This window comes from Aquila chrysaetos, chromosome 4 (assembly GCF_900496995.4).
Source record: "Aquila chrysaetos chrysaetos chromosome 4, bAquChr1.4, whole genome shotgun sequence".
Classification (NCBI taxonomy): domain Eukaryota; kingdom Metazoa; phylum Chordata; class Aves; order Accipitriformes; family Accipitridae; genus Aquila; species Aquila chrysaetos.
Window position 1 is genome coordinate 27,383,764 of NC_044007.1, and position 20,478 is coordinate 27,404,241.

Genomic DNA, 20,478 nt, shown 5'->3' on the forward strand with positions numbered 1-20,478 from the left:
TGCTGAGCATGACATCATATGTGGTCAGTTGGGGTCAGCTGTCCCAGCTGTGTCCCCCCCAACTCCTTGTGCCCCCCCCAGCCTCCTCGCTGGTGGAGTGGGGTGAGGAGCAGAAAAGGCCTTGGCTCTGTGTAAGCACTGCTCAGCAGTAACGAAAACATCCCTGTGTTATCAACGCTGTTTGCAGCACAAATCTAAACCATAGCCCCGTACTAGCTACTATGAAGAAAATTAACACTAACCCAGCCAAAACCAGCACACTGCTTGAAGAAGGGAGAATATTAAAACAGTATCTCTAGTACAGACCCACTTAATGAATGCATTTGGTATCTAGTCCTCTACCTGCACAGCTGGACTCTTACTCCTGCCCAGAACCGACCGTGGTTTGAGGCTTTAGCTTAATCTTTAATGCATATGACTGTCATGCTAATATAACTTCAATAAAAATGTACTAGGTAGCACTTTGAACTCCTTCACTCTAATTTAGTATTAATCCACTTGATTACTAGAAAAGATCTTGCTATAGTTCTGATCCATTCTTTCAAATATATCCAGCCGTGCCTCTTATAAATATATATTTTCAGACAGTCATTTAGCCACTGTTGCATAGATAAGAAATGAAAAATGCATTAGTCATCTTGACAAAGAATAAATTGAATTCTTTTGGTTCACTATCTGAGTATCTGTTGTCTGATGGCTTAAGAACATTCCTTGTTTACTGATAGTGCGTTTAGACCTAGGTATTAATGTCTTGGCTTAAATGCTAATTTTTTTTTTTCTTAATATATTCAGTAAGGCTAATGTTACTCAATAGGAATGTGGAGGAGGTAGTGTGGGTAATTCAAGCAAGTTTAGTCAGCACTTACAAGATTCTTGAAATGTTTCTTGATGTCCTACAGAACTGTTAACATCTGCACGGCTTGTGAGAAGAGCCATATTTATTACAGCTGTATGCTAGCTAGAATGCAGAAGAAAAGGGGGGGGGGGGGATCAGAGTTAAGAATGAAGCAGCTGGCTTTCAATACAGAGATTTATAATTTTACTCTCATTACAGACCGACAGTAAACTCTACTTGGACTCTTTTGCATCAGCTTCTTTGAAATGGCAGGTTGAAGGCTTGGGAGTTTAGCTATCCATAGATACAGTGCAAAGAAATACACACAGTTTAAAAGAAAACAAAGCTTTTAGATAAATAATCACAAGTGAAGTTCAGTGTTTCCAGGAGCTGTTCCAGTATGACATAACATGATGCAGAGCATGTGTTTAAAGTCTACATTTGAGATGGTAAAAAAAAGAGAAAGGTAGATTATTTTAAACAATAAGAAAAAGAAACAGAAGAAGACATGGATGAGTAATAAATGAGAAGTCTGCTGGCTCCCTGCAGAACCAACAAGGTCATACAGTTTCTTGTCCCCATTCTTGTCAGGGTTTGGGGTCGCTGGAAGAAAGGAAGGTATGTCAAAAGACTCCTGAGAACCCAGGCCTGACTGAATGGTGTAATAGTACCTTGGAGTGTTTGTTTTACCTCTTCTTTTCTCTCTTTTTGTGCTAGAAGAGAAAGTGAGGGAAGAACAATCAGTATCAGAATACCATTTTCTGTTTTATTCCTTCCTGTAAAAAATCACACACATGTTTCCAGGATCAGGGGGGTTTTGTCCAAGTTTGGTGTCCCCCCTCATCCATTTCTTTCTCAGCCATTGAGACAGATTTAAACCCAAGCTATGCCAATATCCAAGCTATTTGTTAGTTATCAGAATCTTTGTTTAATTTCAATTAAGATCAAAAATTCCTATAGTTTTGTTTTCTCATTTATCTATTTGATACGAATGAAATCTGGTATTTCTTTTGTTTCCTCTGGTTAGTGTAGCTTGGTATGCTTGCTTTTACCTTTTTTCCCCAGCACATTTTAAGTGAACCTATTCTGGTTTTGCTCATTTAACTTCTTTACAACGTGCCCAAGCCATTCACAGTGGGAGTGCCAGGATCTGTTTCTGTGTCTCCTACTGTTTCTTAACAACCTCAGCAACTGAGGAAGCTGCATGTCTATGCTCCTGTTCTTTATTGCTGTCCTTAAATGTTGGTTCTGAATAATTTTCTGATTTTTCTAATACAAAACCTGTTGCATGTTCACTTACAATGAAAGTGCAAACAGCCACCTGTTAAGAAACAGGGCCAATAAGGACCGTTGTGATGAAGAGCATCCTCTTGTTGCAAGAACTCCTTTAAAGAGTTGGTTGAGGTATCTTTAACTACCCACACGTTTCTGCTGTTCATAGTGATTTATAGTAAATGTCCATTCTGATAACCTACTATGCTTTTTATCCCTTCTATCTAACCTTAGACTTTTTGCTGTTACACTCATCATCATTTAATTATAGCATGTGGCATTGTAAGAGCTCTAACATATAATTACTGCCTCCTTCTTTCCATTCTCCTGACACCAGAGCAGAGGCAAAAGCAGATTTTTGAGCATTTCAGTTATGAAAATGACTGCATTTGATTCATCAGTGTTCACCACCTCATACCTTCTGAAGCGATGGTCTTAGTTTCTGGAAGTTTATTTCCACTTAGTCTTGTGGAAACACATTTTATCTTAATTTTGTGCAGATTGTTGGCATTGAACAGAATTATGTGCAAAACCCAGTAGCTCTGTAAGTCAGGGCTCATAATCACCTTTGGAAATGACCTGTTAAGTTTCTAATAGGTCATTTGTATGCACAGTTACTGAAGCTGCTTGCTCTGTTGCAATAATTACGAAAAAGATAATGGATAGGAACTCATTTGGGGACAATTATTCTTGTTAACTGTTTAGTATTTCATCCAGGTACTCCTATTTTCCCTTTTTTAAATTTTCCTTTCATAATTTCAGAATTTGCCTTGGATAGTTGTTGCAGTTCAGCAGTTCTTTATTTCTTCATGTCTGAGCAGTTCAAAGCCTACCAGACAACTACTGATGTGTTTTACATCTTCTATTCCAAGTGAAGACCATAACGAAACACATCCTCACAGGACATCCCAGTGCAGTCACTATCTCTCTATGCTTTTGAATTGTCTCTGCCGTTGGGATTTAGCTTTCTTAAACATATGTGGTGCCAGAAGGATGTTTATAAAGATCTGTGTGAGCCGTCCTAGTACTTTTTTTTCTTTATTTCTGCCCTGCTTGCCATTTGAGCTCTCTGACTGCTTATAGATGTGAAGAAAATACCAATTTTTGTTTGGTTCTCTGTATTTTGGTGCAAAAAAGACATGTTGTTAAATTTGGTGGGGTATTTTCAAATTCATGTATCATCACATGGCTGTAGTTGCGCGAGCACGATCTGGGCTCCTGTGACTGCATATAGTGTGCGATTATAGGCATGCCGCTGTCTGATGTGCTGCCTGCTGCAATTCCTCTTTTGGAGTATTTCATATAGAAAGCCATCTCCAAACCAGGATGAGGTGGTGGTGGGAGGTGTAAGTTTGGGGTGGGGCGAGGGCACGGGAAACCTCTGACTTGTTTGGCTGGGGTAGATAGGTGACAGTGGGAGGCACTGAAAGTGGTCTTCTGTTGCAGCCAGTACTGCCTAGTTATTCTTTTGAGGAAGAAAAGTTTATAGTCAAAATCTAGAGTGAAATACTTGTTGTTGTGTTTGGTGCTGTGGAAACAGAATAGTATATACGATGTACACATACACAGTATCATAAGCTTTCCTTCCTATATCGCACGGCTGAGGTTAACTTTTGATACTGGAAGGAACTTTCCTTAAAGCATCTCCCTTTGACCTTCCGAGTACCTTGTCATTTCTTGTGACTTTTCCGCAAGGAAAGGGAGTTTTTCCCTGGGCTGCTGCACAATATCGGCTCCCTCTCGTGGTCAGCAGTCACCGGGAAAAATTTCCAGCGACTGTTCTCCGAGCCCTCGGCATGCTCCCAGCCGGCCGGTGTTTCTCGCCCTGTAGCCTTTTATCGGACACTCCAGTGCGTGTGGCCAGCCATCGCTGAAGGTGCACCCTGGGGCTCTTGTCAGCCCATGGGAAGCGGCTGGCCCCGCTGCCCTCTCGACCACCCCCTGCCCCGACGCGGAGTTTCTTTCCTCCTGTTGAGTATTCTTCCCTTTCTCACAAAAAATGGCTCCTCTTCTGGTTAATCCAGTTCTCAGTGAAGCAAAATGCATATATCCAGGTAGACTCAAAGCCAAATGTAGGGTGTTTCCGTAGCACGGAGAGAGTTAAATCTGCTTTTCGTAAGATTCTTTTCATGTACAAGAAAACTTACCATATCACTAAGGGTTAAGTGCATCCACATCAAACATTCAGAGTTCAAATGCATCAGACTTCTTTACTTTGTCAATATTTCTCTTGCACTTGTAGCATTGAGTGGGTTCTCTTTGGTGTCTGACTTCTCGCCCTGCAGTTTCCCCTCCATTTAACACTCCCTTCAGTGTAATTGAAGACTATTTCTTACAATTTTCTGAAGCAGAATGTAAAAAAAAAACAAAAACAAAAACAAAAAAATCCCACACAGTAAGTTTTTTTATATAGAAAATCAAGTAAGTAAAACTTGATTAAATATGTGTATAAGTGCACGTGCACATACACGCATGTGCACACATATGTGCACGTATGTAGAAGTAAATGGAGATTGTGGAAGCTGCACTGATCCACAAAGGTCAATATTAAATTGCTGTGTTGGAGTAGTGGGTTTAGCTGGCTTGATGAAAATGAGGTTCTATAGATATAAAAACCTTTTTGTATGTATTTGTTGCGGAAAAAAAGAGAATACATTTAATTTGAATCTACTGGGCATGAGATGAAGCACATTTTGTACAACTGTCAAGCATGGCAATGCTATGATACCTGAAATTGTTTTTAATATTTTGCTTATATTTTCTGTGGATTCTGTAATAATTGCTGATTTTTTTTCCAATTCAGGCTTCAGCTGTATGACTTTTTTTGTTGTTGAGGTCTGATATTTAAAATTCAAAACAAAGGGAAGATACTTTAAAGAAGGAAGTTTTAAGTTTTATTGTGCAAGACTAAGACTGCTGTGATGCTTTACGGTCTAGAAACGTTGCATGTAGTTGTATGGCCTGTGAGTGGTCTCATTAGTTTACCTACAGCTGTTTTCAGTATCTATAGTTACGCACATATTGCTGAGTTTTTCTGGGGTTGGGGTTTGCAAGGCTAACCCAGCACCTTTCTTCCTGGGTGAGATCACCTGATTTCTGTGCCAATGTGAATTTGTGTGAATTCTCTGGCTTCAGAAGGGGGTTTAATCTGGTTTTACATTTGTTAGTCTGGTTTTACATGACATACACAAGTTTCTTCCTTTCCCTCTTCCTGTACATGCTTATATCGTTTCGTATTAACATTTAAGTATGCATGCGAGATATTAGGCCAGACGATTTGAAATATGCTTTTGTTTTTGCTAATGGTAACATTTGTTTTGGTTGTGAGCTTATTTGTCAATAAGTACTGTGACCTCATCTAATAAAGTATTTGAGATGGAGGTTCTTCATTTCGTGTGAAGTTTCTGAGACTCTCTTTCCCCCTGCTACCTCCCCACTGCTGCTTTCAGGTGCGATCCAGTGCCCAAAATAAAAGACAGTTGGTGTGACATGCAGCATCGAGGAGGAGCTGACTTGTAACTAATAATGAGTATTTTCTCACACTCTGTCTAGACAGTCAGTCATGTAAACACAAGATGTCTTTAATGGCATCATCTGATGATGTGAAATGATAGTCTTCCAAAGTGTGTATTTCCACAAATGCCGAAGTACTGATTAGGGTAATAAATTGCACTACTTGGAGATTGTCAGTGCATAATACCGAGAGAGGGGAAAAGCCTATAGTTTCACTTTTCTGTCGCTGGTTGTGGCAGCACCTGAGCGAGGGTTTCTGGGGGAAATATGTTTCATTAGACATTTTTCATTGGAGGATTAACACCTGTCTTCGCTGGCTGAGCAGAAACCAAGGAGTTAGTATGCCTGGCAACTGAGGATCACCGAATCTCGTGTACACCAGCCATGCTGCTGGAGCAGCCTGAATGCCTCTGGTTCTCATGAGGCAAAGGACCTAGATCTACACGGGAATATTTATACCCACTGACTTAGCAGCCTTAGGAATTAATAAATTAGAGGCTCTAACCCTTCTTTTCACTGATTATATGGGGAGTCTAGCATGCTATTTTAACTGTCTGTGTTAAATGGCAGAAATTAGCAGCCTTCCTCAGACTGGACTGGTACTTGCTGGAGAGGGAGTTTGGCTGCCCGTGCTTTCTGTCTGATGGGTAAGGTCTTGCTCCCCAGGCCTGCGCATCTGGCCTAACAGCAAAGTTTTTATCGCTTGAAATATCATTGGGAGGAAATGGGTTCTTGGATGGGTAAAATGGCGCAATCTGACAGAGCAGGGATTTGGGAGCTTGATCCACGAGGTGAGGAGCAGTCTGTCCCAGACTGGCCAACACCACTCCATACCTTAGAGGATCTTGACTTGTCTGTGACAAATTCCACTGTTTAAAAACAAGCAAAGCTAGATGTATATCCATTACCTTGTCGGTAGGCCCTATGTCGTCTTTTCAGATGTATAACCATGGAAAATATCACCTCCTACACCCATGTTTGGTATTTTTTGAGCCTAAAGGACTTCTGGCATGTTTTATAAATATAAGCGATGCCTTTTAAAAGTACAGCCATAATAACTTTTTTGCTGGCAGAGTAATTTAATATCTAAAGTTGCCCTGAATCTAAATAAGTTATTTTAGGTTATTTTATCTAGTCTGTATTGGAGACTTCAGTTCTAGTTAAATATAATGGAATAATGGTATCAGTACTTTCTTAGGACTTTTCTAAAATGGGTACAGCTATGCTTTACACTTTGTGTAAGCGCATTAAAAATAAAGGAGGTCATATTTATTTTGCTTCAGACTTTTAGCTGTGTGTAAGAAACTACTTACTGTTAATTTAGGACCATACAAACTTTGGATTAAAAACATAAATATGCTTCTGGAGAGCAAGTTTGGAAATTTTAATTGGTGTTGGGAGAGAAAATGTTGTTATTTCTGGTGGGAAGGATGTGTGCTATGTGTGGTTGTGTATGTAAAAGCATACAAATAATACCATGTGCTATGTGCAGATGTGTATGTAAGAGCGTACAAATAATACCAATTTGATGCTGATGCCATTTGAGTTTCTTAGATATCAGTCTAACTTCATCTGTAGTTTGTCAAATAACATGTGATCCTGACAAGGGTAGGTCTTCCAGAGAAGGTGGTACAAAAAGGAGACGAATTACTGGTTGGGGAGCCTTTGGGAAGCTGCATCCGAAAACACCCAGGTGGTTTCCTCTAAATATAGGAGCAGTGAAGGGAGCGATTGCTAATGGAGGGGTTGTCACCTCCGTAGCTTGTAGGGGAGGCCAGGGACTAGGTTTGGCCAGCAGTTGCTCTGATTGTTCTTCAGTTTTTCATGCTGGAGGCAGTGGGCACCTCATCTTCACTTCACTCAGGCCTCAACATTCACTGAGCTGGTTTTGGAATAGCAGTAATAGTTCCTGTGATGTGAAAGACAACCACCTAAAACACACAGTTCTTGGTTTGGTAGCTTGTCAACAAAACAAAGTAGAAAAGATCCAGGAAACAATGCAAACAGGAAAGTAGTATTTCGATATTGATTGTGGGACTATTTGCGTATTAACTGCATTAGTTATGCATGCATAGAGGCATTTTCATGATGCTTGGTGGGATATTTAGAATAAATCCGCATTGTCTTCGGCTTCGTTGCAGGCCAACTGGTATGTATTCAGCCATGACAAGGGAACTTGTAGACTTTATTTTCTGGGGGCTTATGGAAACTTAGGGCAGCTGCCACAATTTGGCCTTTATTTTGCTTGTCTGTTCTTGCTAAAGTATTTCATAAACCGTTATGGTGGTAGTAGATCTAGATTTAGAATGTGTTCTTCTTCCCTGCATTCCTTTGTATGTTCAAGCGATTTTACATGGTAAAATTTGCAAAGCCAGGAAAGGGGAAGGAGAAAAGAGGCATTTAAAAAAAGATGCAATTCTGTCAGGAGTAAGTTTTTAATTATTAAATACTGAAAGTGAATTTATGACAGTTTTGAAACTGCCAAAACATGTCAGATTGTTAAATGAGAGGAAGAAGATTATTTTTCTACTTTTTTTCCCTTTTAAAATGAAATTATATGGTAAGACAAATTTATTTCTTTCAGGAGAAAATAATATGTCCAAGCAAAGCCAAGCCATAACATTTTTGTCTCAACTCTGAGATTGAACTCATGCATTGCTTATTTTATAATATGTGTAACTATCTGGCCTTCAGCTGCTAAGCCATGAGCGTGGGACACGCTTTTTTGCCAGTCAGAACCTCTCACCCTAGAGAACTGAAACGAAAGAGAGCGCTTCTGCGTTTTTGGTTCGTTGTCATGACGGTAGCACCAGTCAAGGTACCGTTATGGATGAAGAACATGATCCAAAGCATTGTCCATCATTCACCTACTTTACATCATCCACAAACTCTTCCTACCAAAACTGGGCGTCAGTAGCACAAAAATCCCTTTCAGCTTTTGGGAGACAGAGTGGAGATTGCATTATTCTCAAGGCTATTTTTTAGCACACCTGAAGAAAGCTTTGATAACTTGGCCTGAGATAACTTCAGCGAACTCCCAGGATGCAGAAATTCTAGCTCCTGCATATTGAATGAGAAGAAATGGGTAAACTGAGTGTGCTTTCATTTATTCTGCAGAATAGCTGGTGATACGAAATGTTCAACTCTCTGAGCAGAGGAGAACCAAGATGAGACTGCAGCAAAGTTGTGACACTGCTCTTGCAAAAGGGTCATCTTCAGTATGTGAGCTTCATACCTGGCATGCCCCCTTTAGGGGCAGTGAAATGTTACATCGTCCTGAAAACTTTGCTGTGCATGTTCATCTCTCGCCCCACATGCATTCTCATTCCTGGTGGATAAAGCTTGCAGGGGTAATGTTTTGTGACAAAAGATGGAGTCTGACCATCTGAGCTGCTTTCTGATACTGCCCTTCTGCAGATCACCTAGGGAGTAAAAGTTCTCCACTGGGGAGCTGGAAACCGGGTGATGTTTTCTTTCTAGGCCAATAACATGACTGCATCTGGTGCTGACAGAAAGTTATGTCTGTATTATGCCCGATCAGCTGTTCATAGCACAAAAACATCTATTGTATTTAGGTCCTTGTTTATTCATTAAGAAAAAGTCAAAAGGGTCAAGAGACGAATGGAATGAAGACTGGACCGGTCACAAACAAGTCCCAGGCATGCTTGGCTGGGAGAGGGTCTGCAGCGATGTCGTCCAAATGTTGTGTTTTATGGCTGCATCTTAGGACTTCCAGGTTTCCCCAGGTGTGCAGTGTATGGGATGGGTAGGCGTTACCATATATATCAGGCTTATACCATGCATTCTTGAATGAGTCCTTTTCAACCAGGGAAGATGATACCTTGTAATGTTGTCCTGCTCTGCGTAGTGGCAGGTCTGAGGGTCAGAGTTGTGGGTCTCCACAAACACTGCCTCGTAACAGTGCTGCGTGGCTTGGCCAGATCCGAGGGAGGGAAGGTTCTTTACTGACTGTAGCATGATAGCATTATGGATGAAAGAGCTATGTAATTTATCCGCTTAGGTGGACTTGGGGGTTTCTGTCTCCTACTTTGTCACTACTGTGACTCACAACCTGTAGTTACCTGCTGGCAAATTCCATGCTATCCCTCTCAAAATAATCAAAATTAGTCCAGTGCCATCTAGGTAACCATAATCAGTATCAAATCCCACAGATTTAGGTCTCAATTAATATAATTTGGGTGGTGGAGGCACAGTCTAATCCCGTGTGTCATATGCAGGGTTTGTTCTTTCTGTGAGTTTAAAGGAAACAAGACAATGGGCTCTTTTAATTTGGCAGTTTTTATTTTTATTTTAAACATGTTGGCACAGAAGTAGTAAGTACTGTACAATCAATATAGAACGTCTTTTAAGAATCTTTCATGCCTGAATATACATCTGGAACTGTTTGCACTAACTAAAAGTAAAATAAATGCCACAGCGTATTATACCATACTTTTTTTCATTTAAAAAAGGAAATTGAAAACACACCACTCCTAGAAATGCTTGACATTGAATTGGCTATTGAAATGGTATCAGTAAAGTATTTATATATTCCATATTTTGTTCCATACATCAGCTTTCCTTGATGCGTTAGACTTGGAAGGGTGCCACATGAGCTGAAATGTTGCCATATATGAAAGACCGCCTTGTTTTAAAAATGGACTAAATCTTTTAGGATACAGGAAGTAAAGTAAATCAGTTTGAATACATGCACATCTCTCTTTGCCCCTGCTCCTGCACATTTTACTTTCTCTTCCCTGTTTGTCTTAGAAGCTGGCTGTGCTTACGGTAAATATCAGTGTTCACCTAACAGCTAAATATAGTGATAAAAATAACTCCTACCATAAAAACTGAATGAATGACAAGAACAGTATAGTTTCATGAACCAGGAAATCCACAGAAGAAATATCATAATTTAAAGTTGGTTTTACAACATTCTTTAATTTAAAATGGAGCAAAATACTTCTGAGGTAAAATCACAGTTCTTCACTCTATGCTGTGAAGGAGATTCAGGAATGTATATTTCAAAATGTTTGGGTTTGGTTGTTTTTTTTTTAAATAAAAAATTATAATCCAAAGCAAATGCAGTAGATCTCTGCATACTTGAAACATATTTTCTGAATTTATTCTAAGTCTCTACTGCACCAGAGGGTTGTGTGTATGGATTAGGACTAGACCACTATTTCACCATCTTATCTCCATCCTGAATTGATTGCAGCAAACACTGCAGAATGAATTGCAGATGTCTCCTTTTCCCTCCAGTTTGGAGGACCCCTGGTTTCAGCCCCATTTGATCCGAACTGGGCTAAGGAGTGGAAGTCTGTCCCTGTTTAGAGGGGTTCGGTGGAAGAAATCTTTGCACCTGAAAGAAGTTACTCTCTCTGTGTACATAGTCTGCGCTCTGAAATGGGTGATGCTGTGGGATACTGCCTGTATGAAACGTTCTGGTGTGTCCCTGCTAATTCAGGATTATTGTTTGAAATGTCAGAGTCCAACAGGGGGAAAAAAAAAAATCAGAACTAGCTTTGAAAATGCGGAGTTTGGTTTGATATGAAAGCATAAAAATGTTTTTGAATTCAAGAAATTAAGCAATTTTAAGACATGGCTTTCCTTAAAGTTCTTCCACATTTCAGGCAAAGTTCAATGTATATGCTGCTGTATTATAAAACTGGAGCAAATATAAATGAAATCTTACACGGAGAGGTTTTCACATGTAAAAACCACAGTTTTTCCTCTTGAGGGATTCTCTCTTCCCCTCCCAAACCTTCATCACCTCTGAATGTACGGACAGCAGAATATAGACTAAGAGTTTGTATGAAAAATGTTTATACATAAAAGCCCTCAAGGAATAACATGGTTTAGGGGAAACTTGGCTCGTGAATACAATTTAAATACCATTTTGCCTTTAGCTTTCATATCATCAGGCGGTTTTTCAACAATTAGAGTAAAAAGTGTTGGTTGTTGGGTGTGTTTGGGTTTTTTTTAATTAGAAAAATAAAGAATGATTTGTAGAAGCTGGAGTTCTAGGCTAAGTATCAGACACTACAAGCTTTGGGAGTTCAGATCACAAGAACCAGTAACGCTTTTATCAGTGGTGGCTCTGCTTTGTGCTCCATAACCACTCCATCCCATGAGAGATCTACCTCTTAAAAACCAGAGCTGCTGAGGTTCTCTGGGGCTGTGGGTGGCGGGACAGCGGTGGGTGCAGTGCAGAGCCGCTGTAGGCAGGTGCTCCCAGCCCCATAGCTCCCTCGGAGGTTAGGGAACCAGCTGTAGAGGCAAGCAACAGGTAAATAGTAGCAGTAAGAACAGAATGGCTCCTGCAGGAGTTTTGCTATTAAAGAGGGTGGAAAAGTGGGATATAAAGGCTGTTCTCTTGGAAGGTGTGGTGGTGTCTTCCAAGCACGTGGAAGAGTTTTGCGTTTTGCATTGGACTTCTTCAAGAGCTCTTCCTTCCCCCCCCCCCCCCCCCCCCCCCCCCCGAGAGTCTCTGCTCTGACAAGATAATCTTGTACCCTAGTTAGAAGCGTTTTGAGGTGTGCTTGAAAGGAGCCTTGTATCTCCTTACAAAAGGCAGGGCTAGGGAGCTCATGAACAACCAGAGATAAATGTCTGCCTGCCACCACGCAGTAGCAGAGTGGGGTTTAGGGCTTTGCAAGGGGGAAAGAGACGTTAAGCAAAGGTAAGTAAGTGGCCTGTAGAGGGGTTTTTCTACCCCTGAGAGGTCCAAAGAAAGGTAATTAGGAAAATCAAGCCTAGTGTCATTAGATTGATATGAGAAGTACAGGAGTCTGTGGATAATTTCAGCGAGCTGCAAACCAGGTGGCAGACACTGTTCGAGGGAGTAAAAACCAGTTGGATCGCGGTAGAATGGCAATCTGAAATTGGAGTGCAAAACCAACACACTATTTCCCACTACCGTGTTCAATTTAAGTAACAAAACATTGCCAGCTTTTGGGGAATGCCTCCCCCTTCCAATCTGAGCACATTTCTGATCAAACCTGAACTTTGAAATGCAGCAAAGGAGGGGAGCGGGAGCTGTGTGGTTGGTTACAGACTCAGGATCACTTTTAGTTATCCACAGCTGAATTGGAGGATACAGGCTGTGCCTGCTCGCTGCAAGCAGCAGACTGCTAGAGGAGTTCGATTTCTCTCACTCTTTCTTCCACCCACCTCCATCTCCTCTGTGCCTGTGTCTGCGCTCCCACATGCTTCAAATCTGTGTACCTGGACTGCCTTCCTTAACAGTTCAATGTGAGTGTTAGCAGAATGAAAACCAGATGGACCAGCAGTTCCCACTGTTATCTCCCCACCAGCTCTGGCAAGCCTCCCTTTCTCTCTCCTTTCTTGGCATGGCAGAAATATTTGCCTTTATTTAGGAGGGCTTGGGCTCACTGCTGTGCCTCTTTCCCTCTGTTGCAACATGAGCTGAAAGCTATTTATTCCCTTGTTGCTGAGGTTGGTTGAGGTGAGTGCAAGATGAATTCGGCTATTAAGGAAGCAATTAACATTTCAAGATGAGTTTTCATAGTTCTTTATATTAAATGAATGGCTTACTGAAGATATAGATTTAACTGTTTTAGTATAGCAATATGGAAGGGAAATTTGTATAGAATATGTTCAAAAACTTGCTTTTGTTTTCCAGCATGTAATAATTTACTGTTGCTTGATTTGCAAATCAAACCTTACCTGTCTGTGTAACAGCCTTAATATTTAAGCTAATCATTTTGGATACTGTTACCTACACAGCTGAGGTTTACTAACCTGAGATCAACACTACAGATCCTATAATACTGTATCTGTATTCCTCTCATCCTGTTCTGGGGTTGTTCCACTGCTCATCGTCCCCAAACTTGTCTCTAAAGTCTATATAAAATGACTCGCTTTCCCTGAGAACTGAAGCATCATCTGTAGGCACTTCTACAAAGGGTGAAGATGGCTTCTATAACTGCAGTACCTGACACACTGCATCTCTGGGACATACTTCCTCAGTTTCCCTCAGTTTCGGGCAGCTAAAGATTGGTATCTATTATGCGTCATTAATTTTTGTGTGGTGTTTGTGTTTTAGTGGTTTTTTTGTGGTTGTTTTTTTGTTTTGGTTTTAGTTTTTTTTTTTTTAACTTTATGATAATTAAGTGGTTTTGAGGCTCTTTTAAACATACACTTCCTTTGTTAAATGTGTGCATTGCATTTAATTTCTCTTAGTGTCTCTCAGGGCAAATTTTAGATGTGATCTTTTGGTTGAAGTCTCTATGTTGTTAGTAAGAACAAGGAAAGCACGTTGCAAAGTGGAGTGACAGAATTTATAGAACGTGATGGACTTTGCTATTGTCTTGAATTAAAACCACAGACTTACATGCCTACCCATTAGCAGCGACACTTAACTTGCTTTGCAAAATAGTTGCAAACTGTTGCTCAGGAAGACTTGTGTAGGAAAGTCTATAAAATAGATAACCCTGGTCCCCCAAAGAAGGGATGGAAGAATTTAACTTATGCCCATTAAAAGCTAAACTTGATCTTACTCATCTTTACTCAAGATGGCTCGCTAAGCTCCTGGCATGAGCAAGGAAGCCTTAATTTTGCTTTCAGTTGGTAAATGTTGTCATGATTTGCCCATTCTTGATAAATGAAACATAAGGGTTTGGGTGGGTTTTTAAAAATTTTAACATAGAGGTGTCCAAAAAGACATTGGAAAAAGAAGATACTTCTTTAGCTTCTATATCAAATATCTTGCATCTTTAGGTCTTCAGTTGCAAGAGAACTGTTAGGTTTTCTGCCCAGTTTTGCCTTTGTTTGTTTTATTTTCTTGTGGAGGTATATTTCTACTTATCTTGCAGGTTTTGAACGTTGTTCTTAATGTGTGAAGGTGCAAACTTAGATGCTTTTTTAAAAACAGTGGTGTGTACTTGTGACGATTGACTTACCATTTTGGCATGTTGTGTTTATTTTTCTGGTGAATGTAAGAATATCCAGGGGCAGGGTGGTAAAGTGATCCAGAAGGTTCACGGTATTTAATGTAAGTATCTCTCCATGATTACAAAGAGAAGCGATGGAGAGGGCAGCAGGTGTTACAAAGAGACGTGAAGAGAGCTGGCTTCAACCAATATCTCACCCAATATCTCACGTGTACTAAAGAGCTTCAGGTTTTAGTTCTGGAAGAGCTGTCATAAGGGGATTTATTACATTCCTGTCTCTTCGTCTATTTTTTCCTTCTGGCTAACATGAGAGCCTTGAAGGGAGGTGGCACTACTGCAGCTCCAGGAGTGCTTGGGAGGTAGCATCTGCACATGCTAGAAATAAAAACAAAAGATAATGCAGCACTGCTACAAATGAAGTCTTACCATCTGTGTTACACCTTCTTAAGTAAGGTTTAGATGATGTAATTTGGGAAGAGCACCCAGAAGTAGATAATCAGGTGTAATCTTTCACAGCAGATGCTGAAATGGCTCACTTCTTGCATTAGCTTTTTAGTTTTTGTCAGAGGGGGTGTGCTTGGGGAAATAAACTGGTGTATTCCTGTGGTGTGTGTTGCAGATCGCACTGAGAAGCATTCCACAATGCCAGACTCACCTGTGGATGTGAAGACACAATCCAGGCTGACGCCTCCAACCATGCCACCTCCTCCCACTACCCAAGGAGCTCCAAGAACCAGTTCATTCACGCCCACAACGTGTAATTAGACTTATTTTCTTCCTTTTCTTCCATATTCATTCTATTCTGTATGTAAGAAACCAAAATCTGTGAAGGGAAACCTGCATGACATGGTGGGAGCAGCATTTGGTTGTACTATAATAAAGTAATTAAGCAAAACTAAGATCACAACATAATGCAACTTTAAGGTATTAAGACATTTGGCTCAGAGTTGCGTTTTTATTTCATTGACAACTTGGCAGCAGCGTCAAAGAACAGCGAGCGCTGGTTTCCCATGTACTTGCTCAGATCAGTCCTTCCGTGAGAAGTACAGAAAACCACCTTCTCCTCTTTTATGCCGTTCTGTTGTTTAAAGGATTCCATTCCCTTTCGTATAGAAACTTAGGGTCTTTTGTTTGATTATGTTTTTAAAGTGGGGGTAATTCTTAAAGGAAATACTTATCTTCATCCCACTTATGACTGAATGAAGAATTCTGCTTTAAGTGCTATATAATGTCTAGTTAATGTTGATGTAAAACTAAAAATGAAGGCCTTTTATTGTTTTATCTAGAGATTTCCAGTCTGTGACCACTTTACTTCTCTAAATCACTTGGGGCTGCATCTCTGTCCCAGTTTATTGATGTAAACACACAAGAAACTCTGCTAGTCTTGATGGAATTGCTCTGCATTTGTAACAGTGTAACTGAGATTTGAATCTGGCATGTTGTCTGGACTATTACTTTCACAGCCATGAAATGATCCACATTTCTCGTACCAAGATTTAGCTGCAAATTTTTTGGTCTCTCTTATACTGCCTGGTAATAGTATAAACATGAGAATGTGTTTACATTTCACATTTTAAATAAAACATTTTTAGAACAGTAGAATACATATGCCTAAACAGAATGAAGGCAGCATCTTCTATTTGTCTTGCCTTTGTCTGTTCAGTCCCTTTCTGTCTGTTAAATGCCTTATTTAAAATTCACCTCTATGCAGAAGGCCAGCTGGAGGTCTTTGTACTACTTATCCCAGGGAACAGTGTTCTGACAATTTACATGGAACTTAAACAGTGAGGAGGGTTTGTGCCAGCTATTTGCACAAACTCAAATTTAACCCAGTGACCCTGATCCTGCAAAGATTTGTCTGTTTTGCTTAACTCCAGCACCTGAATCATCCTAGGAGCTGCTCTGGTCTAAAGTTAAATTGTTTCTAGGTTTTTGCAGGATGGGGCACTTACAGATGAAGCTTTCCAGTGTGATGCACTTTGCCCAGTTCAGAGTAATCTTTGGCAATCATAAAAGGAATAGGACAATGTTCTTCTTTAATCAGTCTTAGAATCCTCAGTGTACTCACAAGATTTCTAGATATTTGTTTATTTGATTGGGTTCAGGACTTTGGAAGGTGTATGAACCATGGCTGGATTTTTGGGACTATTTATATGAACACTGCAAGTCTAAAAAAGTCTAATTTTTATTACCTCTTACTCTGTCAGATTTTGGAGTTTGGCGTTAGTGGTTCCAGCTTGTACAGTAAACAAGTCACTTCTGTTGGAGTGTCCGTTACATTTATTATTAGTACAGTGGGAATGCCTGTAGGCCAGGGAGATCATACTTACTTTCTGGTCAAGAGTATGCTTGTTTTCTTTGCTTTAGATGATTAAAAACTCTTGACATACATTTTAAATGCTAAATTCTGTTTTATTATTAACATGGTTTTGTTTTAGAAATGACGTAGATCTTTGCCGTTTGGCAAATTCAGACATTATAAAGAAAGAAATAAAATCATTAGTATGGGGTGGGCTATTTAGAAAAACAAAATTAGAGAAGCTGCATTTGGGGAGTGTTTCTGTATTTCTTTTATTGTGGGAGAAATGTTACCTGCCTTTCTCCTCCTCGTATCTAATCTATTGCAGGTAATGAACTCTGCTCTTCTGTTCTTTCTTGATCAGCCCCATGAGTCTCTGCCTAGAGCAGCCGCTTACTAGTGATGGAGTTGTTGGGTGGTGTCAAGCTAGAGCAGGACATGTTCTTACCTTTCCCAATCCTTATTTACTAAGTTCATGGTATGATGACTTCTGGCTGTGCAAGGTCCTTGCAATCACAATGTATTTGTTTACTCGGATGTCTCACTGTACTGCAGCGCGCAGAGAGCATGGCTTGGAGCTGCACGTGGAGCTGAACTTGCTGCGGCCAGCTTCTTTCTGTTTCTGCTTTTTCCACTTATTGTTCTCCCCAGCCCACGCAGCTAGAATAGGCAACCACAAACTAGGATAAAACAAGGAGAATCTATATAACCATTCAGATAGCTTTTTCTTTAGTACCTCCAGAAGGGCACTTCAGTCACTAGGACAAAGGCTCCTTCAAAAGTATTGTAACGATTTAAATGTAGTAATAGGTGTCCACCCTCAAAAAGGATTTGCTGTCTAAAAGTAAAGATGACTGATGGAGAAAGTGACAAAGAGAAAGGGATGTTTGGCTTCAGAGAAGGCCGGTCATTAAGGAACATTGAAAGTTCTTTAAGTTGCTAGCTCGCCATGGTTATGTTTTTAAATAGGAAGTAATTTAGGCTAATACTCCTATGCATTTTTTATTGTAGACAAGTTCCTGATTTTTGATGTTTTTTGGGATGGGTTCTGAGTGACTTCCCCAAAAGAAATCAGCACATTTGTCTAGGGCAATGGCCAGCCCAGCACGGGTGCTGCTGGGTGCAGTTGCGTGCTGCGTGCCCAAACCTGCCAGTGCACTGGTACATTCGTATTTCTAGGGAGCCATCCTTTTTCTTGCCATTCGCTGTCATTTTGGTGAGTCAGACTCAAACAACCTCAACAGAGTGTGTTTGACTGTTGCTGTTCCAAGTAACCTGGGTGGAAAAGGATGTCCTCAGTTTGATTCTCTGCTCTCTTCTGGAGTGTGGATAAGAATCAAACTGAAATTGCTGCCAAAAACTGTTGTTGTCTTCAGTATGTCTGCATGAATCTCGTTGCCATAAATTTTGAACACTTAGTACTTTAGATAGTTATTCTCACAGCAGCCTTGCAACAGGAGGGAAATTCTGTCTTATCCTTTTTAGAGATATGGTATTGGCACACGAAAGCTGAGTGATTTGCTTGTGGTCTCTGAGAAGTCTTCTGAAGTCTTAGCTTCATGCCCTACCTGCAAGGCTTCAGGCCACAGTGAGCATGGCACCATTTGTACCTGCACAACCAACTTTCTGTGCTCTGTATGTTAGCAGCTAGGAAATCTGTATCGGAAAAAGTAACCTTCTCATTGGGTGGTGTAAGGTTAAAACGTGAAAGTCCTGTTTTATAAACACAGCTGTCAGTTGTGTGTACAAAACACAAGTAAAAATATTCAGAGATAAACTGAGGCTTCGTGAAATATGTCTGCACATTTTTTTCTACCCCAAAGAGCAATTTTTTTTGTCTTCAATCATACATGGCACTCATGCTCTTTCTTTCTCCGTTTCCCTCTCTCTCTTTTGAAAATCCTCTGACAAAAGGCTGGTATTCAAATGATGCTTTTCAGGTGCAGGAGCATTTTGAGGGGGCTGTGTGAGAGGCAGCTGCCTTTACTTCCAATCCGTACACCGTTCAGTACCAGCTACTGGGAAATAAATATGAACTGCAGTGTTGCTCTGTCAAAAGGCTAATTATCTTTGATTGTGCAACTTAATTAATTTTAAGGTCAAGCGCAGAAAACATAAGCTGATGGATTTTCCCCTCTGTCTTCTCCCCCCCATCTCTCTCTCTTCCTCCCTCTCTCTGTTTTATCCTCCCTTCTCTCTTTTTCTTTCAGTAACCAATGGCACTAGCCATTCACCAACAGCGTTAAATGGAGCTCCATCTCCTCCTAATGGCTTTAGCAATGGGCCATCCTCTTCCTCTTCCTCTTCTCTGGCTAACCAGCAGTTACCGCCAGCTTGTGGAGCTAGGCAACTCAGCAAACTGAAGAGATTTCTTACAACCTTACAGCAGTTTGGCAATGACATTTCACCAGAGATTGGGGAGAGAGTGCGTACCCTTGTGCTAGGACTTGTGGTAAGCAAAAAAAACAATGATATAATAATAACTGTGATATTTTTCTCTCCTGTTCCCTCTTTTATGCTTGACGTGGTTATTATATGAAAGAGTGGGTCACATACACTGCTTATATCATACTTCAAGGATACCAAAAATGCAAGAATGAAGTGCTGGCTCTTGCTGCTGGAGCTAACCTGAGTAACTTGACTAGCTTCCCATGAGTGGCAGCTATTCCCAACCAGATACAGACCTGACTCTTTTTGCCAGTGCAGTATTACGCTGTAATGGCGTGAAAGGGATTTCGTTCTGTACTTGCAGCACCCCTAATGTAGACATACCCTGAATTATATAATGTAGTAAAATATGGTTTGGTTTGCCTAGTTTAGTTGGCTGGGAAAAGGAGAGTGCCCTACATATATAGTGACAGAATACTGGTTAAAAGGATGAGCTGAATATATGTTTGGACTGCAGTTACGCAGTGGAAAACCTTTTCTTAGTATTCATTTAACCCAACAATGAGGGATCTGATGGTGCGTTGCTGCTACTTAAGTCCCCTTATTTACAAGGTTATCTTTACATGATTATATGGCTGAATGAAAATTTCAGCTTTTTCTTACCTACTTCTGTCAAGTTGAGCTGCTATTTTACAGGCAAACTGTTGTGAATCTGGCCCAGGATTCTTTTTATTCCCAGTAAAGTCCTCTCTCCGCCAGACATTGTTTTCTCCCATGTATCTCCTTCAGCAAAAATTAGATGTACCAGGAAAAATGCTGTTGTGGAGCTCTAATTTACATCTGTTCTGAGCAGCTGCAGTTGCCATTGACTTCATTTGGAGCAAAGACTGCCAGCAGTGTTTAGTACTAGGGCTCAGGTGTCCTCCGCTTGTACCTTCACAAAACCCTACTTGACAGCAGTGGGTGCCCATTCGTTTGAGTCCATGTCAAAAGGAAGTTTAATGTAGGCAGTGTAACTTCAGTAAGTCCTGCTCTCCATTTGCTTCCATATCCAAAATTTCTGTTTAATGTGGTTTTGCTTGTCACATGGTTCTCTGTGGAAAGGGAACTAGTAAAGAAACTGAAGACAGCTTTGAGAGCATCTACCTGCCCTTGATTTTCAGATCAAAAGTGCTTGCCCACTGTTAATTACAGTTGATTTTTACCTTCATCTGAGCTCTGAGGAGCATATTAGGATCTTTTCCTTAGGAATGTCC

The 20,478-nt window shown here is 40.5% G+C and overlaps 1 protein-coding gene across 11 annotated transcripts in view; it reads left to right on the plus strand.

Moving 5' to 3' along the window:
• Positions 1-20,478, plus strand: part of RUNX1T1 (RUNX1 partner transcriptional co-repressor 1) — a 117,818-nt gene that overhangs the window by 49,944 nt on the left and 47,396 nt on the right. For all 11 annotated transcript variants that reach the window (XM_041122939.1, XM_030011642.2, XM_030011648.2 and 8 more), the window contains 2 exons: positions 15,155-15,292; positions 19,045-19,286. In XM_041122939.1, coding sequence (XP_040978873.1) covers positions 15,155-15,292; positions 19,045-19,286 — 380 coding nt within the window. The remainder of the gene's footprint in view (positions 1-15,154; positions 15,293-19,044; positions 19,287-20,478) is intronic.